This window comes from Ursus americanus, chromosome X, assembly GCF_024610735.1.
Source record: "Ursus americanus isolate L20-20 chromosome X, mUrsAme1.1.p, whole genome shotgun sequence".
NCBI classification, from domain to species: domain Eukaryota; kingdom Metazoa; phylum Chordata; class Mammalia; order Carnivora; family Ursidae; genus Ursus; species Ursus americanus.
This window is the reverse complement of record NC_142164.1, coordinates 87,620,457-87,642,848: the sequence shown is the minus strand read 5'-3', so window position 1 is coordinate 87,642,848 and position 22,392 is coordinate 87,620,457. Positions and strand designations below refer to the sequence as shown.

The window sequence follows — 22,392 nt, the reverse complement described above, 5'->3', positions numbered from 1 at the left end:
ATTTATAGGTTTTTATATATTTGATGCATTTTAACCAATTACAGTCATTATTCATTTTGATGTTCAAATCATCCCATTTTTTAGCCAGCAGGACCTCCTTTAAGACAGCTCTTATGCCCTTTTGTAAGACTCTAAAAGTCTGGTAAGTTCCTTGCTTTCAGGCAGAAGATGTCTGAGGTTTGTCTTGTGCATTTCTTGCCCCAGATCTGGAACCAACCATTTCTCCAAGCAGTCCCATTTCTGTATAGTGGGAAATGGTATTTAAATTCACAATATGGATATTAGGTATATTATTATTACTGGGTTATCCCTGCTTTGACTTTTCAGTGGACAGAGCTAAACAAAAATATGTATTTTTTAGAAGGAGAAAAATAAATCAATTCATACTGATACATAGGTTTTTTTAAAATAGAGTTTTTACCTGACTTCTTTGATTTTGTCAAGTAATGTTGGTACCTAATGACATTAACATAATTACTCATTTGCTTTATCCCCTAGGGTGTGTGTATAAAAGTACCTACATTACCAGTAACAACAAAACCACCGTATGCTGTTTAAGATTTTTCTGTGGTTCTTTTTGTCCTTATGATATATCCTACCAGGGATGTCCAGTCAAATTACTGTTTTGCTATTGAATAAAGTAAGAATTCATGAGTCTGTGCTGATGTAAGTAAATAAGTAAATGAACAGAGAGAAGGAAAAACTTTCATGTAAGGAGAAAACCAATTAATGAATGTAGAAGAAAATCTGGCATTAGAAATCACCATTTGGCAGTTATCATCATGATAACTGATTCAAGTGAGAACCATCAAAAGGTAGTTACTAGTTGGTAAAAGTTTGAAGAGTAATAGGATATTTGTGTAATCTCAGAGTAGCTCCCCACAGGATACTTATTAATTACAAAAGGTAAAATAGTAATTTTCCAGAGGAGCGACCTGGCAGACACTCCTAGCAAAGTTACTACTGCTAATAGTGGGACTAATTAAGAGCATGTGCTTCCTTCACTGACAACCCTCAGCAACACTCTGTGGTATTCGTGCCAAAGGACTTCACTGCGTCAAATCATGAGGAAACATCAGACCAACCCAAACTGAGGGGCATTCGAGAAAGTACTGGACCCATGCCCATATTCTTCAAATACTGTTTCAGATGAAAGGGATCAAAGGAGACAGAAGAGACTGAACAGCTAAAATGTGATATATAATCTTATTTTTATTTTTGCTATAAAGGATATTAGGACACTTGATGAAATTGGGACAAGGTCTGTAGATTACATAAACTCCCTGATTTTGATCATTTTACTGTGGCTATTTAGAGAATTCCTTATTTTTAAGGAACTATATAGATGGACAAAGAGAGAAGAGTGAAAAACTGAGAAAGATAAAACAAATGTAGAAAAATGTTAACATGGGGAATCTGAGTGAGAGGTGACGGAGTTCTTTGTATTACTATCAGAACTTTTCTCTAAGTAAGTCTAAAATACGTTAAAAAAAAAAACCCAACCAACCCCACCCTATTTTTAAAAAGATTTTATTTGAGAGAGAGAGAGAGAGACAGAGAGAGGGAGGGAAAGCACGAGTGGGGGGAGGGGTAGAGGGAGAGGGAAAGACTCTCAAGCAGACTCCTCGCTGAGTGCGGAGCCCAATGTGGGGCTCCATCTCACAACCCTGAGATCATGACCTGAGGTGAAATCAAGAGTTGGACGTTTAACCGACTGAGCCACCCAGGTGCCCCCAAACCCACCCTATTTTAAAGTCATTTAAAAGAAATCTCTTTGTGGTTATACTTTCAGTTTGTTACCCAGTGAGGCCAATTTGTTTGAATTAGATTTTGACTTGATTTGATGTTTGGATTATATAAAACATGTACATGGACGCCTGGGTGGCTCAGTCGGTTAAGCATCTGCCTTCAGCTTGGGTCATGATCTCAGGGTCCTGGGATTGAGCCTCACATCAGGCTCCCTGCTCAGCAGGGAGTCTGCTTCTCCCTCTGCCTCCACCCCCCTTGCTCATGCTCTGTTTCAAATAAAGAAATAAAATCTTTATTTTTTTTAAAGAAATAAAATCTTAAAAAAAATAAAACATGTACATAATTCCAAAGTTGAAACTGTAAACAAATTTCATTCAGAGAGGCCTAGCTTTTGTACCTTCTCCTTCCCCTTAATCTCTTCTTCCTCTTTTGTAAGTATTTGTAATAGTTTTTGGTTTATCCTTCCATTGTTTTATCTTTTATGAAAATAAGAAAATACATATAAATATTCAAAAGTTTCACATAACAATATGATTGACGGCTCCACAGCAGGAGCGAGAAATTTTCAGAGGTTTGCTTTTGTTTTGTCTTTGAGAGAGAGACATTGTGTGGTGATGGGAAAGACCCCGTGGAGAGGAAAACACGACCCCAGGAGAAGGAAGGGATGGAATGTAGTGTGCAGGTGGGGAGGGGGGTTGGCCCCAGCAACAGTGAGGAAGGCAGGGTCCGGGAGCACCTGTAGATGCAAGCAGATGGGGATGTAGGAATATGAGGAAGTTCTCTTCTGAGTACTTCTGTTTTCTATTTACGTTGAAATAAAAGTGATCATCAGGCGGGAGTGGGGAAGGAGAGGGAGTTGCTGGCAACTTGAGAAGTGTGAAGGTGTGAAAAATATTTTCAAAGAATGGGACAATGAATTGACTAAGACAGTGGTTCTCAAATTTCAGCCTCAGAATCACAAAGATTTGCTGGCTTCCACCCCCAGAGTTTCTGATTCATAAGGTCTGAGATGAGGTCAAGAACATGTATTTCTAACAAGTTCTTGAGTGATGTTGATGCTACTGGTCTGGGAGCCACGCTTTGAGAACCAAGAGACTAAGGAAATACAGCAGGACTGCTGGCAGCACAGGGGCCCACTTGAGGTTTGTGGTCATGAATGTGAAGTGAGAACAATCAACACGACTGGGTGTGTACCTAGGAGTCCTCATTTCAGCCGGCAAGGTTCAGATCTGGAGTAAGTGGTGAGCTGAATTTAACCAGGGTTGGGATTTAGATAAAGAGAGGATGGTGAAATAAGTAATGGATGGTTCCAGACAAACGTATCCATTTATTTATGCTTTTCTACTTCTATCTTTATATAAATAACAAGCTAAGATACCAATAAAGGAGGAAGAAGACACATGAGAATGAGCTAAGAACAGAGAGACAGAAAGTAGAAAGTTCAGAATGAATAAGAAAAAGCTCAAGTGAGGGAAGAACCAGAAAAAGATGATGGATCTTCCTCAATCTACAAGGGGGTTATGTCCTGATAAATCCATCATAAGCTGAAAATACTGTAACTTGAAAATGCATTTAACACTTCTAGCCTCCTGAATCTCATAGCTTAGCCCAGCCTACCTTAAACATGCTCAGAACTCTTACATTAGCCTCCGGCCGGGCAAACTCATCTGACACAAAGCACATTTTATAATAAAGTGCTAAGTATCTCAGGTGATTTATTGGATACTATACCGAAAGTGAAAAAGAGAATGATTGCATGGGTATAGAATGGTTGTAAGTACATTGGTTGCTGACGTTCGTGATGGCACGGCTGACTGGGAGCTGCGGCTCACTGCCACTGCCCAGCCAACACGAGAGAGGATTGGTCCACATATCGCTTGCCTGGGAAAAGATCAAAATTTGAAGTTCAGTTTCTACTGAATGCATATTTCTTCTGCACCCCTGCAAAGTCAAAAAATCGTTAAGTTGAACCACTGTAAGTTGGGGACTGTATGTACACTCAAATCCGGTCACAGTAGGGTCACCAGGGCACTGAAGATTAAAACAGAATTAGTATTTGCAAGGGGAGGCTAAGGTGTGGAAAAATAGGTACTATAACATAAAAATATTTATATTAGATTTAGTGAAACAGAATGCTGTTTAGTTATTTAAAAAAAAAAAACCTCTGCCAGGATCACCAAAATGTATTTGCACAGCCATGTTTATTGCAGCGCTATTCACAACAGCCAAAAGGTGGAAGCAACCCCAATGTCCATGGACAGATGAATGGAGAAAGAAAATGCGATATATATAGATATATATAGATATATATATATAATGTTTCACTATATATATATATATATATATATAGATATATCTATCTATCTATATATATCTATATATAGATATATCTATATATATCTATACATAGATATATCTATCTATATATATCTATATATAGATATATATATATATATATATAGTGAAACATTATGCAGCCTCAAAAAGAAGGAAGTCCTGTCACATGCTATAACATGGGTGAACCTTGAGGATATTATGCTAAAGGAAAAAAAGCCAGCCAGAAAAAGACAAGTACAGTATCATTCCACTCAAATGAATGATCTACAATAGCCCAAATCATGTAAAGTAGAAACGTAACTGCCAACGGGTAGGGAAAGGGAATTAGTGTTCAGTGAGTACAGAGTTTCAGTTTTGCATGATGAAAAGTTTCAGAGATCTGCCGCACAAGAATATAAATACACTTAATACTACTGAACTGTTTAAAAATTGTTAAGAAAGCAAGTTTAATTTTATGGGTTTTTTTCCTTTTTCTTTCTTTCTTCCTTTTTTTTTTTTTTTTTTTAACACCGCACACACACAAAATTCCTGCCAGACCAACACAGTAATCCTCTTCCTTCTCAGGGGTTCTAAGGGGAAGTAAGAGCTACGAAATATTTTCATTCTAGCAATTTTAAAATATTCTGTCCCATGTGTCATATTCATAACAAACCAAAAGCTCTGGAGAATATGAGTTCAGAAGAATGAATGTACCCAGAAATAATTAGAATGTTAGATAAAGCCCAATGAGTTAAATATTATTTAGGGTAAACAAAGCTGCAGGGTAACAATTATGGGGAGGATAAAAACTAATCTTTCATTTCAGATGACAACGAAAAAAGGGAAATGCCATGAAACTGCAGGGCCAGCAGTTACATAGATGGATAGACAGTCATTAAATACTGGACTAGGACCAAAATAAAAACTGTAGAATCCCTTCATTATTTTCTTTAAAACAGAGATCTCAATTTACTTGGGAGAGTTTATTATCGTAGTGATAAAAAGGGGAGAATACCATCTTAAGGCTCATCTAGTCCTAAGATTGTAACATTGTTTTAGAAAATAAATCCAAGGTCTTAAAGGGATACACGAAAATCTACTAAAATAATGTACAGCTCAAATAAAACTTAAAAAAAACTAAGGAATAAAATAATTCATTACTGATGTTAGTACAATTCAATACAGGAATGCCATTTTATGTGAATAACTTAATTTCTAAAGTGAATCTTGAAAGAAACAGATATTCAGTGCTTACTATGCCTCACTTCTTAGGAAAAATAGAAAATGCATAATTCTGCTTAGAATTTATAAAACTTCTTTATTTGGGGGGGATAAGGGAAAACTTCCCACAACTGTCAAGGTAAAAGGTATTCATATAAAAAGATAGAAATAATTTTCTAAAGTGAAGTGTTGACTGAGCTTACGCATAAAATGGTTGCATGCTGGTGGGCTTTTGAACATTTTTACAAGGGATCAGAGGGATGGCATATCGAAAAAAGAAAGAAAAGGGAAAAAAATTATTACCACATGCAGAAAAAAAAAAAATACAACCTCAACCAATTGTACCACGACCGGATGGAGGAGCCCAGCTGACATACAAAGACGAGTCTCTGTGTTTAGGGAAGCTTGGGGTTCTGCTCCTTTTACTGCAAGAGAGCCTGACCTGTGAGTACTCCTTGATTTCAACTCTATAAATGACCCATTATTTCAGTAAAAATTTGGTTGTCTGAATACTAAAAATGAAACCTGCTCCACGGTGACTAGCAGTGCTTTGCTTTTTAGAGACCTGAGTGAACTGCTTGAATGATACCTCTCTGCCTTGATTTGACTTAAAATGAGGCTGTCTTCTTAGTTACTGGAAGTACTTTAGGTCACTGCGGGTACTGAAGCTCATACTATCAATATTGTCATGTTGCTTATACAGTCTTTTGTATGTTGCCATAAAGACTTGCAGAGCTACTTGAACCCATTAAGAGTTATTTTCATATGCAACATATTTTATCTCCAATGTATTATAAATGATCACTTATTAACTTTATTGTTTTGCTGTCTCCCTATTTGCACCAGTTGTACTTTATCATATTGTTACTATTTTATGATAATTGCCAGAAGAATTAAATTTTAAGTTTGGTGTTTCAGAAGTAAATAAGGTGAATATTAGAAAAAAGAAAAAGCAAAATACGTGTTAGTTAATTCAGCTGAAACTTTTTATAATTTATTTTAGACACAGTTAAGTGTATAACAAAACCTAATGAACTACTAATAGTATTATTTCCACAGTAACATGCTTCCAATTTTTATTCTGTATGCAGCAATTAATGCAATTTTTGAAGCATGGCCTGAATGACTCAGTTGCCAGCAAGTCAAACTACAGTGAAAGGTTGTTTCCATTGCCAAATAGGTATGTATTTTCACATAGCAATGTGATGTTTTTGCAAACATACCCAGAGTGCATTTAAAAATCTTGTGCTCTTTGGAGGCCACAGTGGAATCTGTTGGGCGCTGCCCTCCACTACAGAAGCTCTGACATGAGCCGGTTGAAAACTATTGGCTGGGGGGTGGTGGTGCTAGGTACAACGCAGCACTAACACAGGGGGACAAACTTCAGGATTTGTAAAGTAACAACCTTAAAAAAACCCTTTTACCATCTACTATCAGAAAACCATTATGACCATGTCAATATCGCACACAAGTCACAAGTAATGCCCACTGGGAAATCAGTCCACTATGCGAACACAGTGGTTTGTTTCTTGTTCTCATTGGCCATTCTTTTTTTTTTTTTAAAGATTATATTTATTTATTTGACAGAGATAGAGACAGCCAGCGAGAGAGGGAACACAAGCAGGGGCAGTGGGAGAGGAAGAAGCAGGCTCCCAGCAGAGGAGCCTGACGTGGGGCTCGATCCCAGAAAGCCGGGATCACGCCCTGAGCCGAAGGCAGACGCTCAATGACTGAGCCACCCAGGCGCCCCTCTCATTGGCCATTCTTAACAAATCAAATGAGTAGTTTCTAAAACATCAATAAATGGCCTTAAGAACAGTGAGTGATTGACACATTGTAAAGGAGGTGAAAATCAGCAAGTGTAAAACAGAATCTAATCTGGTAATTTGTTAATAAATGACTGGACACTAGCCATCTAATACATGGGTCTTAATGATGGCCAATATTACTACTTAAACAAATGCACTGCTTTTGCTTTATTTTCTTTACGCTTACAAATAAAGCAAAACCAGAAAGGTTTATTGGCAACCCTGTCCAACTATTATTAATTTATTTTATTGGCAGATCAGAGCTGGGGCGAATGGTTTCAGGACATGTGCTTTGTAGAAATATCTTGATGATGGCTTTCTAGAAATATCCTGATGATGGCTTATAGGCCTGGAAGTAAGTTTGAAAAGATATGCTCTGGGAGATAAGCTGAACATTCTGATGAATAATTTGTGATTCTGTAAACTCCCAACTTCTTTACTTACTGAAATGGATGAGCAAATGAAAAGAGTAATACCTTTTTCCAAAGAAGTAAAGCTAGAAGGTATAATCTCTTCTTAAAATTGCTAGTGTGAAGGGCACCTGGCTGGCCCAGACGAGCCGGTAGAACATGTGACTCTTGATCTCCAGGTTGTGAGTTGGAGCCCCACACTGAGCGTAGAGAATACTTAAAATTTTTTAAAAAAATCTTTAAAAAAAAAATCGCGAATGTGTATAATCTAAAAGGACTCATGTCTATATACTGCGGACAGAACTCAGCATTGAAAAAGAAAATGCTGATCCTATGTGATTAGGAGGAGTGCGGTTTAGTGAAAAGGATCATGGACCTTAAAAGCCAGGCAGATCTGAGTCCCAGCTTGGGTACTGCCGTTTAAGAGCTGTGTGGTCATGGGTAAAGTTCATAACTTCTTGATCTCTCATTACCTCTTTTGTAATACCTACCTCACAAGGTTACAATAAGGATTATGAAAATGAAGTAAAATAATGTGCTTAACACACTGCCCGGTACACGGCAACTGCTAAATAAATATTAGTTAATGGTCCAGCCATCTAGCTCCAAGATTCAATTCTGGCTGCATATTAGAATCCCCTGAGGAGCTTTTAAAGGAAACCATTGCCTGGAGCCCATTCCAGACCAATTAAATCAGAAGATCTGGGGTTGCAGCCAGGCATTTGGTATCCTTAAAAAGCCCTCAATGGGCTTCTTTTTTTTTTTTTTTTTTAAAGATTTTATTTTTTATTTATTTGACAGAGAGAGACAGCCAGCGAGAGAGGGAACACAGCAGGGGGAGTGGGAGAGGAAGAAGCAGGCTCATAGCAGAGGAGCCTGATGTGGGACTCGATCCCGGTACGCCAGGATCACGCCCTGAGCCGAAGGCAGACGCTTTAACGACTGCGCTACCCAGGCGCCCCCCTCAATGGGCTTCTAATATGCAGCCTGGATTGAGAGGCACCCAGAGTCTCTTCTACAAAGCACCCAATCAGTGGTAGTCTTGGGATCTCTGGTGCTAAGACCCCTACTGCCTCCCAAGATAGACTGTTTCATTCTAAAACAGCATTTCCTTAATAGGAGGCAACATCTGTCTCTGCAGTTTCTACTCACTAGTCCTTGTTCTGCTTTCTGAAAACACAGATCACAAGGTAAAATCCTTTTCTCTGTGGCTCTGTAAAGTATTCCCATCTCCAGGGTAAGGTGCTTGTTTCCTTCAGCTTGCTCCTATGACATGATTTGGGCTTTTCTCCCCTTTTGTTCTGTAGCAGTTTCCAAGTGTGCTGTTGGGATGGAACACTGCATTCCAGGTGAGGCCCTCTCAGCTTGGGACTGGCAGTAACACCCTTCAGATGAGTAGTAACGGTCCTCATTTAAGACACTCCCTATTTATGAATTCAACCGAAGAAGGGGGTTAGTTTTTGCTGTAGCCGCATCATGCTACCAACACAGCAACCACAGTCAAATGCAATTTCGTTTCTTACTGCAGCTAAAGCCCTTCCTGTACTTGAACAGCTGATTTTGAGATCCACATGCAGAACTTCACCTACTTTTTTACTACATTCCCTCTTTCATTCAATAATATTTACTGGGCTGAGCACTTGGTACACAGAGGCAAACGAAAAAGACTTGGTTCCTAACCCTAATGGAGTTTAAAATACGGCACGGAAGAAGGAAAAAAAAAAAAAAGAATTACTTACAAAGGAGTTCTCACAGTCATTTTGGCTATCTGAGCTCTCAAAATCCTATCATTTGCCATCAAGTTCCTTTTCATCGGGGGCTTTGAGAGGTTTCCACCTGAGCTTCTGCAAGCTTCCCACGTAACCACACAACGCAAACCCCTCCTTCAGGCACCCTTTTCCTCTTCCTGGTAATCTAGATCACATTTATCAGCTTCACTTTTTGGCAGCCTGCCATTCTTCCTAGATTGCCCTTTCCTTTTAGAACCTCAGATCACCAGAAACATGCCTGTAAGTTTCTATAAACGTTGCCGACATCGGTCTTCCTGCAGTTGAGACGCAGGACAGACTAGACTTGGTCCTCCTGCCTTCCTCCCTCCACAGACCTGAACTCTGCAGACAGGCTCTTACCAGGGATTACATAACTTCCTCTTCACCAGTCGGTTCCTCTTCTCTGGAACCAATTTTCCCTCTTTGACAACATTTTACACTGGAATTCTGCCCTCAATGACATGGTTTCTTCTCAATCAAATTATAGATAGAATTTTAAGAAAGGCTCAGTTCTTCCAAATGTTTTCTTCTCTGTGTACCATGCCACATCAAGAAGTTACTGTAATTCAAATCCACTTTACATTATAGCATTCAGAATTTGAATGCACATGCCCATAAAAACATTTACTGAGAGCTGGATCTTGGTCTTGTTCACCTTTGTTTTCCATGTAGTATTTAGCCAGGTGTGAAATATTTACTAAAATAAGAATAGTCCAAAGGTAGGGTTTTTTTTAAAGCTAATTTTCATGCAGCACTTTTATGTGCTAGGGTTTAGTTCTTCATACACATCGTGCATTTCTACAGTAAGAAAACTGAGGCTTAGAAAAGATTAATTGGTTTGATCAAGGTCACAGAGTTAGGTCTGATTTTGGGAACCTTGCTCTGAACATCTTTATGTTACATCTGCTAAGATGCTGCTGCAGAGAAATGGGGCAGTCGCTCTAAGAAAGGAATGGGATGAGACCTGGAACCTTCTCTTCATGTCTTCTAGCTCCTTATAAGGTTCTAGCAACAATTGCAAATTACCTAACCCAGGGCATAGTAAGCTGCAGTTAGTTATTTCAAAATCCTGGAATGCACATCCTGTTTTCCATCTACACTACCACTCTAGGTTTCTAGGTCAGGAGACTGCCTGGCCTAACTGGCTGCCGTTGCCACCTGACTTGGTTTTGTTTGGCTACTTTGCTCTCCTGTTGCAGTGTTACAACAGTCTGCCTAAGGAGGCAAGTGCTCTGCTCTCTTGGTCTGCCTGCCCCATAGGCAAATGATTTTAATACGTCCAACTTAGTCTTAGGTTACAAAGGAAGAGATTGAGGACTCTTCTCTCTTCCCACCCTGGAATGGGAGACTGCCACAGTTTCTCTATCCCATGCCGTGTGGTAACCCTTGTCAAAATGAATGAATGCCACATCCAAGGGAAGGCGTCAAGGCAGGAAGCTGGGCAGGGGCCCACTTGGGCAGGGGTCAGCAGTGGGCCCCGCTCACTCATGGCTGTAACTACCTTTAGGGAAATTGACCCTTATCTTTGAGCAATGTGAGCTGTCATTTCTCTTCACCTCCATCTCTATTCCCATAAAAAACTCCCCATGGAAGGTTAAATAAAACAAACCTTGAACGTATACCGCAGCCATAGGAAAGGTTAGAGAAGGACATTCCCTAACACTCTACTACATTTACTGCTTGTTTTGTGATATCATAATGCTGTTACATACCTAGCGTAGATAGTCAAAGTTTCTCACGTCAAAAAATAAATCATTTATTATTTGGGCTTTGAGTTAAAGTGACTGTTATTAAAATGGCAAATGACTCGATGTTGCATTCTGTTGTAGGAAAAATCTGAAGATATAAAAGCTACACACAAGGAACATGTCATTTAGCACCTCCGCTTTTTGATCCCTACACCGGACAATGAGAAGTCACATGGTAACAATGATGACCACTTCAGCCCGCAGCTGGCCTTCCACCTCCCAGAAAGTGAGCCCTATGGCTAATCACAACACCCAATTGCTGAACAGCACAGGAGAGGCAGATAATGCCACCTGTTCCATGGATGAGAAACTACTCTCGAACGTGTTAATAATATCCTACTCTGTTATTTTCATCGTGGGACTGGTTGGAAACATAATTGCCCTCTATGTATTTCTGGGTATACACCGCAAAAGAAATTCCATACAGATTTACCTACTGAACGTAGCCATTGCAGATCTCTTACTGATCTTCTGCCTGCCTTTCCGAATAATGTATCACATTAACGGGAACCAGTGGACACTCGGTGTAATCCTCTGCAAGGTTGTGGGAACACTATTTTATATGAATATGTACATTAGCATTATTTTGCTTGGATTTATCAGTTTGGATCGCTACATAAAAATTAATCGGTCTATACAACAACGGAGGGCAGTAACAACCAAACAAAGTATTTACGTTTGCTGTACGGTATGGACAGTTGCTGTTGCTGGATTTTTAGCCATGATTACTTTAACCCTTAAGAAAAGAGATCATAATTCCACAGTGTGTTTTCATTATAGAGAGAAGCATAATGCCAAAGGAGAAGCAATTTTTAACTATGTTCTTGTGGTAATGTTCTGGCTAATTTTCTTATTAATAATCCTTTCATATATTAAGATCGGCAAGAATCTACTGAGGATTTCCAAAAGGAGGTCAAAATTTCCCAATTCTGGTAAATATGCCAAAACAGCCCGGAATTCCTTTATCGTACTTATCATTTTTACTGTATGTTTTGTTCCCTATCATGCCTTCCGATTTGTCTATATATCTTCACAGCTAAATAGGCCGTCTTGCTATTGGAAGGAAATCATTCACAAAACCAACGAGATCATGTTGGTTTTCTCATCTTTCAATAGCTGCTTAGATCCAGTCATGTATTTCCTGATGTCCAGTAACATCCGCAAAATAATGTGCCAACTTCTTTCTAGACGATTTCAAGGGGAAGCAAGCAGAAGCGAAAGCACTTCAGAATTTAAACCAGGATACTCCCTGCATGATACATCTGCTGCAGCTAAAATTCAGTCTACTTCTTAAAGCGCTTGAGGTAAACACATTAAAAAGGATGAGAAAATACCTCTTAATTCCATAAAGAACTAAAAATTCTGAAACAAAGCTTTAGCATTTGCAAAGCTCAGATCTGCTCAAAGCTCTTTGCTTATTTGTGATATTTCATTTGCTTAGTTGTAAACTATTTCAAGGGAAAGAAAAGCTTATACTCATCACTAGATTTTAAATCTGTATGTAAAGTCTTTTCAAAATATGCTGTTAGGCTAACACTCTTAACATAGATTATAAAGTTAAGTGAAATATATGGTTTTAACAGGATAATTAAAATGTCATGGTTTCTCAAGTCACTAATGTAGTTACTCAAAATCAAGCACTTAATACTAACTTAAAGTGTGTTTTTAAAAGTAAGTTAAATGATTGGCAGACTGACAAAAATGTCAGAAAATGTATGTTGTCATTTAAAAAGCCTGTATAATTTGCTACTATATTCATTTATGCCTAAACCTTTATAACAGATGAAATAATAAAATTCTAATTAAAAAATGAAATCACCCATTATCATTGTTTAGATCAAATAGAAAGAATTTAAATACTGTACAGTAAAATCAAACAGCAGATGAGCTAAGAATCTGATACCTTGCAACAGGACTTGAACCCACACCTTACTTAAAACAGATTTGTAAGTGACTCAGCCATCCTGGACCAGGCTTTGATAGAGGAAAATTGAAAACAGGCACACCCTATGATCCACCAAGTCTGATACTAGGTACACCTCTGACAGAACCACTCAAACAGGTTTACAAGAAAACTTCTACATAATGATGCTCAGTGAACTGTTGATGATATCAAACAATTGGAAACAACCTACGCTGGGTATCCGTCAGCAAAGGCATGGAGAAATAAACCGTTCACAAAATGGAGTATTACACAGCGCTTCAATGAAATGAACTACACCTGCATGCATCAATGTGGAGAATTATCGAAAACAATGTTGAATAGAAATCTCCTGCCAAAACCCAACTGCAAAAGGGTATACACCATGTCAAATCATTTATGTAAAATACAAAAACACATGAAATACCATATTCTTTATGGATCTATAAATATGCAATAAAATTACAAAATGTGCATAATATACACAGCATAACACACCAACTTAATGGTTATAGCTGGAGAGATTTGAAGCAAACATGGCAAAATGTTAATGTCTGTTAAACCTGTGTGATAGTACTTGGGTATTTGTTATATTATTTTTGGTATATTGCTGAGTGTTTGAAATATTATAATAAAGAAAACTTACAGATTAGAATTAAAGGCAGCAAATTCTGAAATTTTCATGTGTGCTCAAAATTAATTGGAGAGTAAGCTCTAAGAGAAAGGGCTGTTATTTAGCAAGGGCTCCTGGGAACTTAGTGCGTTGCAAGGCACACAGGCGACCAACAGGTATCTGTTGAATAACTGAATGAGTGAACGAATGAGCAGATGAGTGAGACAGGGAGGGAGGGAGGGAGGGAGGGGGTGCTAACAGAATTGAAAAAGTGGGTGTATTTTATTTTTTCCTAGCCAATGTATCTCGATATAGCTGCATAGAACATCATATGATTGTAATCAGGAGATGTCATTAAGGCAACCATTCTTAAAAAGTTTGTCCAGCATTTATTCAGTTTTTTTGGTCACACACAGAACCAGAATGCCATTGAGTAAATATGTAAAAGCGGTTACGACAAAGTCCAAGGATTCATTCATAAGTTTGTCACAGAGTAAGAAAATTTCTTATAGTTAGAATAATTTTTCAAACTTCAGGTGGGCCAGTGGCTGGGAAATCAAAGTTAAAGAGTATGAAGAATTTTGTTAGGGTTGAATGTATTTTAATGAGATTTGGCTTGTATACAATTAGTGCACAGCCATATATCAGTAAGTGCATGTGATTGATTGAATAAAGAACAGATCAAAGCAGAATTATATTTAAAAAAAAAAAGAAACGTTTGAGGGTAAAAATGGAAATTTGCAGAAAAATTAGCAGCTCAGAAAAAATTATATTACTTTGCTCTGACAATGTTAGCAAATACCACCAAATTGAAATTTAGCATTTGTTTATATGGTTTTAAAATATGACAATACTAATTTTCCCTCATGTTCTCAAAGGTAAAAAAAAATTTTTTTTTACATTACTGGTAAGCATTTTATATCCCTACATGTCTCTACTATAAACATAACAGCTTGAATGGTTAAATTACATTGCGTGAGCATCCACATGAGCCGGGGGAGGGGCAGAGGGAGAGGGAAAGAATTCTCAAGCAGATTCCCCATTGAGCAAGGAACTTGACACAGGCAGATCCCACAACCCTGAGATCATGACCTGAGTGGAAATCAAGAGTCAGATGCTTGGGATGCCTGGGTGGCTCAGATGGTTGGACAGATCCTTCGACTCAGGTCATGATCCTAAGGTCCTGGGATCGAGTCCCATGTCGGGATCTGCTCAGTGGGGAGCCTGCTTCTCTCTCTGCCTGCTGCTCCCCCTGCTTGTACTCTCTTTCTCTGACAAATAAATAAAATCTTAAAAAAAAAAAAGAGTCAGCTGCTTAACTGACTAAGCCACTCAGGTGCCCCACACAATGGCATTCTTTAAAAAAAAAATTAAAAAGCACATTGAGTTAATTCTTGGTATAATATTTGTGGTAAAATAAATTTTGATAAAAGTCAATGTGAGCATAAGTTTATAATGGATTTTGTTTATTGATAGAAGTTTCACTACTAACACGTCTTAGAGTAACCTGAATACTGCAAATGTTTGTAAATTTTTTAACATGCTGCTGACTTACTGAATTTAAGGCTATTTGTTATATATAATCTTTTATTTCTTACTAAGCGTTAGTGTTTGCAAGCAGGAAACACTTGTCCCTACATCCCCCAACCCAACGTTTAGTTCTAGAAGCATGTAGAAAAAGGAAATTCCCAAGTATATACATATCCTCACCTTGCAAAAGATACTCAGAACAAGTTTCTAAATAGCATCTCACATATGCAAAACTAAACAAAGGCAAAATTAACTGCCTGGCTGCCAGACTGAGACCGAATGCTGAGTTCTGCTGTTCATTTTGGGAAAGTATTCGGTGCAGAGCTGGGTTTGATGACAGTTTAACTTTCTAAGATCAGGTCAATAGAAAAAGGACATTCTGTTCAAGTACAGAAGGTTTTATTTTCATCTTCTTTCTAAAATGGATTCCTCAGTCCTGCCAGTATAAAAGTAGAACTAATAAAATTACAACTCTTGGAAGCAAAGCCTTATTGAAAGTTACCCACGAGAGAAAAACAGCATGAAATAGAGTTCTCCCAACAGACAACCTGGATTTTTTGCAGAAACGTATTAACAGGCTATTTTTAAAGTTTTTTTTTAAAGATTTTATTTATTTGTGTGTGTGTGTGTGAGAGAGAAAGAGAACATGAGCAAGGAGGAGGGGCAGAGGGAGGGAGAAGCAGGCTTCCCACTGAGCGGTTCGATCCCAGAACCCTGGGATCATGACCTGAGCCGAAGGCAGATGCTTAACTGATTGAGCCACCCGGGTGCCCTAGGTTTTTGAAATATGAATGGAAACTTATTTTACCAGATATTAAAATATATTCTTATCCTTCACTAAGGAGAACTCTGTGCAGCAGATACAAGGATAAGCTTATCACTGGAACAGAATACACACCTCTAAGCAGAAGCTCAATGATACAGGAGAAAATTATATGGCATAATTAATGTCTCTCAAAAGAGTAAGGGCAGGAACAATCAGAGGGAAACCTAAGATTCTGTTACTCAAGATGTGCTAGAATCTTGCAAAGTGGGGTTAAGAGGATTTTTGAAGTTAGGGGAAGGAAGGGATGGATTAATAAAAAGTGCTGTGCTTATTAATCAAAAGTCAGTTTACAGCCTCATCTCCTGTCACACACAAAACATTATAAAGTGAGTTAGATTGTTAAATGTAAATAATGGAACCATGAAAAGATTTAAAAATAGGTGACTAACTCATCCGTGGATGGGAAAGAACTTCCTATTAATAAAACAATAGAAATAACTCTAGGGAAAATGCACAGCTTATTTTTTTGTCAAAAACCACACACAAACATAAATGCAAAAACAGAGTGAGAAAAACGTTCACAACATATGTGACATCTATGAGGAGAGCTTTTAGGTCAGGCACCAATAGATGCCATAACTTGCCAAGAAACTTCTATTTTTCACCAGAAGAAAGCATTCGAAACTCAGAACGTAATCTGAATTGTGTCAACTCAGATGAGATAGAAACGAAGGCACGCTCTCTCGCTGGCTGAGGCCAGCGTCTTTTATCATAGCTATGCGGCCCTGTAGAGCACACACGTCGGTACGTGGCTGCTGCAGTGCGTCCGTTCAGTCTGGTTTGCAGACAAAGCAAGAGGGCTGGCTGGGGGGTGGTAACAACAGACTCAGAGCTGGAAAGGAAGTGCTAGGTTTGTCCTAAACTTCTGCTATGCCTCTTATTTCCCCCCTTCAAGTTCACATGCAAGAAAATGAGAAGCAAGGTCAGAGATATTTATATGTGCCCTTGACACTGTTAGGCGCTGGACACACATCATTATTTAATCTACACTGCAGTTGTGTAAGGAAAACTGCCTTTTACATAGGAGGGGATCGACTTAGTAGACTTTGACTCCATAGACAATGCCTCTGCTAAGACAATGCTTTTTGTTTTCATTTCCTTCTGCCCAAGCCCAATGGTTAGCTATTGAGATGTCTTTAAAAAAAAAACCAAAAACAAAAACACCCATAAATTGGCAATAATACATATTTGGGACAAAAAAATTCTGCTTATCACTCGTCGAAATTGTGTGAGGTCAAAAAGCCAAAATCTTAAAGACTGGTTTTCTAGCTGTGGCACATTTGCACGTACCGGGAAAGCTCTGCCTGAAACATGGACAGTAATCTAGTACAAAAGCTTAACAGGCTGAATGGGGGGAAAAATAAAGCTTTAGAGCACCTCACCCTTATTAATTTTGCTTCTGGTCAAGGAAATGCATTAAGAACCATCCTAAGATGAGATTTGGAAGAAGTTTCTAATTACGGTTTGAAAACAGGTGTGGATGATGCATAGACTCTCTTTTTGCTTTAGTAAGTCATACAGTTATTGCAGGATCCACAGTCAACTGTTAGAGTTCTACTCTGGTGGGGTCATTCCATGTGTAATCTTTTTTTAGTTCTAAAACATTTCAAACATCCAAAAAAGGGGGAAAACACAACATAGCAAGGAGCAAGCACCCATCACCCAAACTGAACAGATGTTAACACTTGGCCTTATTTGCTTAACTGTTCTCTTGTACCCAGACATAACTTCCAAAGCTCACTTCACTAAAGCTCATCCTGAGGTATCCTCTTTCCTGAAGTTAGTAGTATCATTCTGATGTGCATTTTTATACTTTTATAACACAGGTATATCTAACAATATGCATTAGTTTTTGTTTTTAAAATGGACACAACGAGTATCTTACTACTACATCCTTTTGTAACTTTTTCACTCAATTTCTGTTTATGTTGATATACGTAGGTCTCATTCATTCATTGCACTGATACACAGTGTTTCACTGTGGGAACAAACAATAGTTCAATTCTCCATTTCACCTGACAGTGGGCCCTTAAGTGGTTTCCACTTTTTCAGTATTAGAAACGATGGTCTCTTGTACGCCCTGTGCACATGTGCGGAATTTCTCTATGGTTGACACCTAGAGATAGAAATGCTTGCTTGTAAGGGTATGTGCATCTGCAATCGATCTCTGTTGTGACAAACCACTCTCCAAAGTGATTTTACCAATTTACATACCTCTCCCACTAGGGAGAGACATGAGTTGAGACAGGAGTCTAGTGAGACATGAGTTGTTTCTCAGTATTTGGTTTTTTTCATATTTACTAACTTTTGCCTGTCTGGTAGGTGTGAATGGCATCTCCCTGTGGTTTTATTTTTTATTTTATTTTATTTTTTTTTAAACATTTTTTTTAAAGATTTTATTTATTTATTTGACAGAGATAGAGACAGCCAGCGAGAGAGGGAACACAAGCAGGGGAAGTGGGGGAGGAAGAAGCAGGCTCACAGCAGAGGAGCCTGATGTGGGGCTCGATCCCATAACGCCGGGATCACGCCCTGAGCCGAAGGCAGACGCTTAACCGCTGTGCCACCCAGGCGCCCCCTCCCTGTGGTTTTAATTTGTGCTTCCCTGATTACAATAGAAATAGAGCATCGAGAGACTATGGACTATGAGAAACAAACTGAGGGCTTCAGAGGGGAGGAGGGGTGGGGGAATGGGATAGACCGGTGATGGGTAGTAAGGAGGGCACGTATTGCATGGTGCACTGGGTGTTATATGCAACTAATGAATCATCGAACTTTACATCAGAAACCAGGGATGTACTGTATGATGACTAACATAATATAATAAAAATACATTAAAATAAAAAAAAGATAAATCTGAAATTAAAAAAACATTACTTTATGCATGATTAGTCAAAAAAAAAAAAGAAATAGAGCATTGGCTCATGTTTTGTCTCCCCCCCCCCCATTCAGGTTTCTTCTTGGGTAAATGGCCTTTTCATATATGGGCCTCTCCCCCTTAATTAGTTGCTTCTCTTACTCGTTTCTTTCAAATTGCTGAAATAGCATGTATTCTAGATACGAATCTTTTGTTGTTTGTATGGGTTGTTGATCACTTCTGTTGGTGTGGGCCTTGCCTTCTCCTTTCCTTATGGTTTCTTTTGCCAGACACCACAAGCAAAGTAAGACATTTTCTCTTTTGCTTTAAAGAAACTTTCTAATAAAAAATCTAGATAAGCCCTGGCCTTTTGATATACAGCTCTCAAAGACCATGCACGCTAAAGAATTTGCAGACAGAATTATGATTAGCTTGGCATTTCATAAATGGAGTCCAGATGAAACATTCCCTGAGAACACAGAAGTGTTTTCTTAAACTACAAAAATCAAACATCTGAGTACAGATGTGCAAATGATTTGAAAGCACATTAAGTCTCCTGGGCCAGGAGATGACCTGTTAATGTATTAACATAGGATGATGTTGGTATTGACCATCCAGACACTGTCCAGGAGAACAGTCTTTTTTTTTTTATTTTAATGTTTATTACATTATGTTAGTCACCATACAGTACATCCCCGGTTTCCGATGTAAAGTTCGCTGATTCATTAGCTGCGTATAACACCCGCTGCACCATGCAATACGTGCCCTCCAGGAGAACAGTCTCGAGCACTGGAGCAGTATCACCCTCCCATCACGGTAAGGCCATGGGAGGGATCATGGTGGGGCTGGATCCAATAGGTCTTCTTGGCCCAATGGCATTAAACATTATTAAATAATAGAACTGAGAGTATAACAGCCAGGTTAGAAAGGCAGCTCTTGCAGTGAGACTGCCTGAGTTCAATTTCTGGCTCCACCACTTACTATGTAACCTTGGACAAGCTCTGTTTCTTCTACTGAGAAAACAAGGAGTACCTAACTCATAGTGTTGTTATGAGGACTAAATGAGTTAATAAATACACCTAGCCCAGAGGAAACATTCAATATATGTTATCCAAGTACTCAAATGTCAAGGGAAAATATACAAAATGGAATGGCCAGAAGCTGAAGGTAAATATCGGAACTAGGAAGATAGACAGCGGAAGCTGTTCTGTAACAAGTGAGGTTGGGGGGGGCAGGGAGTAACTCACAAAGGGTAATTTAACTTCAGCTTTCATGAATAACAGCACTGTCCGGGACAAGAGTGGTAACAGATCGGTCACATGCCCGTCAGAACCATGCTCTAAAAGTTGAACAAGTAGAAGAGGACAGTGAGGGCACCTCTCAGGATACCAGAAAAAGAGTTGAGAGATTGAGATCATGTAGCCTTAGAGCAGAAGACTAAAGGAAAGACATTACAGCAAAAACGTGTGTGTGTAGCTTCAGAGAGCAAGCTGAAAGATTGGTGAAGGATGGGAGTTTCAAGAGGCATGTTTCACCAGATCGTAAGAGAGGGTTTCCTAATAATTACAGATCTCAAATGAAATAGAAAGCCGGTGAGTTACTTGTTAATTGAAGCATTTCAATATAGAATGGATCCCCAGTAGGCTGGGAAGGTAGCAAAGTATTTCAGGCATTTAATAAAGTTTGGATGAAATGTTCTTTTGATCCTGTTAATAGAAATTTTGGGTCTTGCAGAACATTCACCGCCTCAATGACTGGCAAGCAGGTGCCACCTGCAGTCCAGTTGTGCCATATATGCTAATACGGTAATGCCCTCAGGGCTACTCAGACAAGCACGCCTACTTGGGGGGGGGTGTTGCTTGATGTATGGTCAGTAGTCCCCAAGCAGTTTCCGTCAATCTTCTTCAAATCTCAATTTGACCTATGTCTCTTGCTCAGCACGTAGTAGGCATTTTTATTGCTAGAGAGATTGTTTAAACTAGATCTAAAATAAGTTGATGGATTCTAGGAGCTTTGTGACATTCATGTTAGGTGCTTAGGTTTCTTTGCTTTCTTATTGACCGTTGGTTTTGTTCAGTAACCAGAGTGGCCAAACGGGTCACCACGCTGCATTCTGAAATGGGGACATGGCACCTTTGCTATAAACCTGGCTCAGTAGCATGAACTCAGGTGGGAAGAGTAATCACTCGAATGGGTTATATTTTCAAATTTTATCCAATGGCAAACTTCTGGACCAACAGATTTTAAAGCCTTCCATTAATACCACTGGCAATGCTGCTATAGGCCTTTTCCTGTTACAGACATTTCCTTTCTACAGTTCCTGCCTCTTTTCGTGTTCCATTACTTACTAAGACTTTCTAGTACCCCAGTCTGCCACCTCTGCTTTGTTCCTTTCCTATACAGAGCAGCACCTCTTTCTCTTCCTCAATTCAAATTTTGCTCTTTTCCTACTTTCTCTTTAAACTGCCTTTCTCACAATTTAGTGTGGTCTTCTCTTGTGTGTCCCCTTATCTGTCAGAAGCAGAAATGCTGGAAATTGTTTGTACTCACAAGAAAAAAAAACACAGTTTCCTCTATATTAAAAACAACTTTCAGCTGGTTGCAAAGGGAACTGATGAGGTTTGCATGCATGTTCATATTCAGTTCCCCTTTGTGGCCAGTGAGTCTTGAAAAACACTGGAACGCATAGGTCAGCTCGTGTTGGGGACTGATTACAGAGTTCCAAATATATGTGGCAACTAGTGAGAGGAATCAGCTAAGTAAGTAAATGTAGGTCTCATGCTCTGGTAGTTTTCATTTATGATCCTGCAAATAAGGAAATCTTGAGTAGTGAGCACAAACCAGCATGGGGGTGGTGGTAGTGGGGAGCTACCAAAGGGGTGAGCTAGACTAATTGTCTTCCCACATCCTTCTAGGCTTTGGTATTCGAAAGGTAAATGAATTTATCCAGCTTTCAGGATCACACTAGCAGAACACAGACTTTTCTTCTAGTTTTACTGAAAAGCTAGGTTAACATTCGGGAAACAGAATGGATTCATGATACTTTTGACGCACTTCGTAATATAAGAAATAATCAAAACAAAATGATAGCTCCAAGACCTAAGCGGGACACAGTGGGGACCTCTTTGCAAATAACCTCAACTTTTCTTTTTTGAAATATTGAAGAAGCCATGAACTCTGAGGTACACATACTATATTAATCCGCAAGGAAAGAGCCAATGCAGATACACTTTCAGGGAAAGATAAAAAGCTCGTTAAAACATTATTATTGCAAGCACATTAAAAAAATGTGGTAGATTAAAGATGGTACATTAAAATTCTCTGCAGCTCCTCCCATTCAGAGGTGGAGTCTTTTGCCCACCTCTTGTATCTGGGCAGGTACTGCAACTTGCTTTGACCAATTAAAGGTGGTGGACGTTGTAGGACATCTGAGCAAAACCTTTAGAGGCCTTGCAGCTTCCGGTTTTGCCCTCTTGGAAGGCTGAGACCATCACATTATAAATAAACCCAGTAGAAAGACCACATGGAGAGAGACGCTCAGCCTGCCCAACCATCCCAGCTGGGGCTCTAGACATAAGAGTGAGGCCATCTTGGACCACCGATTCTCAGCTATGCTGCCAGCTG

At 39.0% G+C, this 22,392-nt stretch overlaps 2 protein-coding genes across 10 annotated transcripts in view; one reads left to right on the top strand and one right to left on the bottom strand.

Annotated features, from left to right (window-relative positions):
- Positions 1-22,392, bottom strand: part of CASK (calcium/calmodulin dependent serine protein kinase) — a 349,106-nt gene that overhangs the window by 141,006 nt on the left and 185,708 nt on the right. The gene's annotated exons all lie outside the window — the stretch shown is intronic.
- On the top strand, positions 5,691-13,602 carry GPR34 (G protein-coupled receptor 34). 2 transcript variants are annotated; one of them, XM_045800690.2, is made up of 3 exons: positions 5,691-5,730; positions 6,378-6,466; positions 11,103-13,602. In XM_045800690.2, exon 3 carries the CDS (start codon positions 11,182-11,184, stop codon positions 12,313-12,315), a length of 1,134 nt encoding a protein of 377 aa, XP_045656646.2. In that variant the 5' UTR covers positions 5,691-5,730; positions 6,378-6,466; positions 11,103-11,181; the 3' UTR covers positions 12,316-13,602. The 2 variants fall into 2 exon arrangements, with proteins under 2 accessions (XP_045656646.2, XP_045656647.2); XM_045800691.2 differs by lacking the exon at positions 5,691-5,730 and adding an exon at positions 8,812-8,853.

Coding starts and splice junctions, on each gene's coding strand:
- GPR34 (XM_045800690.2), top strand. CDS start 11,182: ATGAGAAGTCACATGGTAACAATGATGACCACTTCAGCCCGCAGCTGG.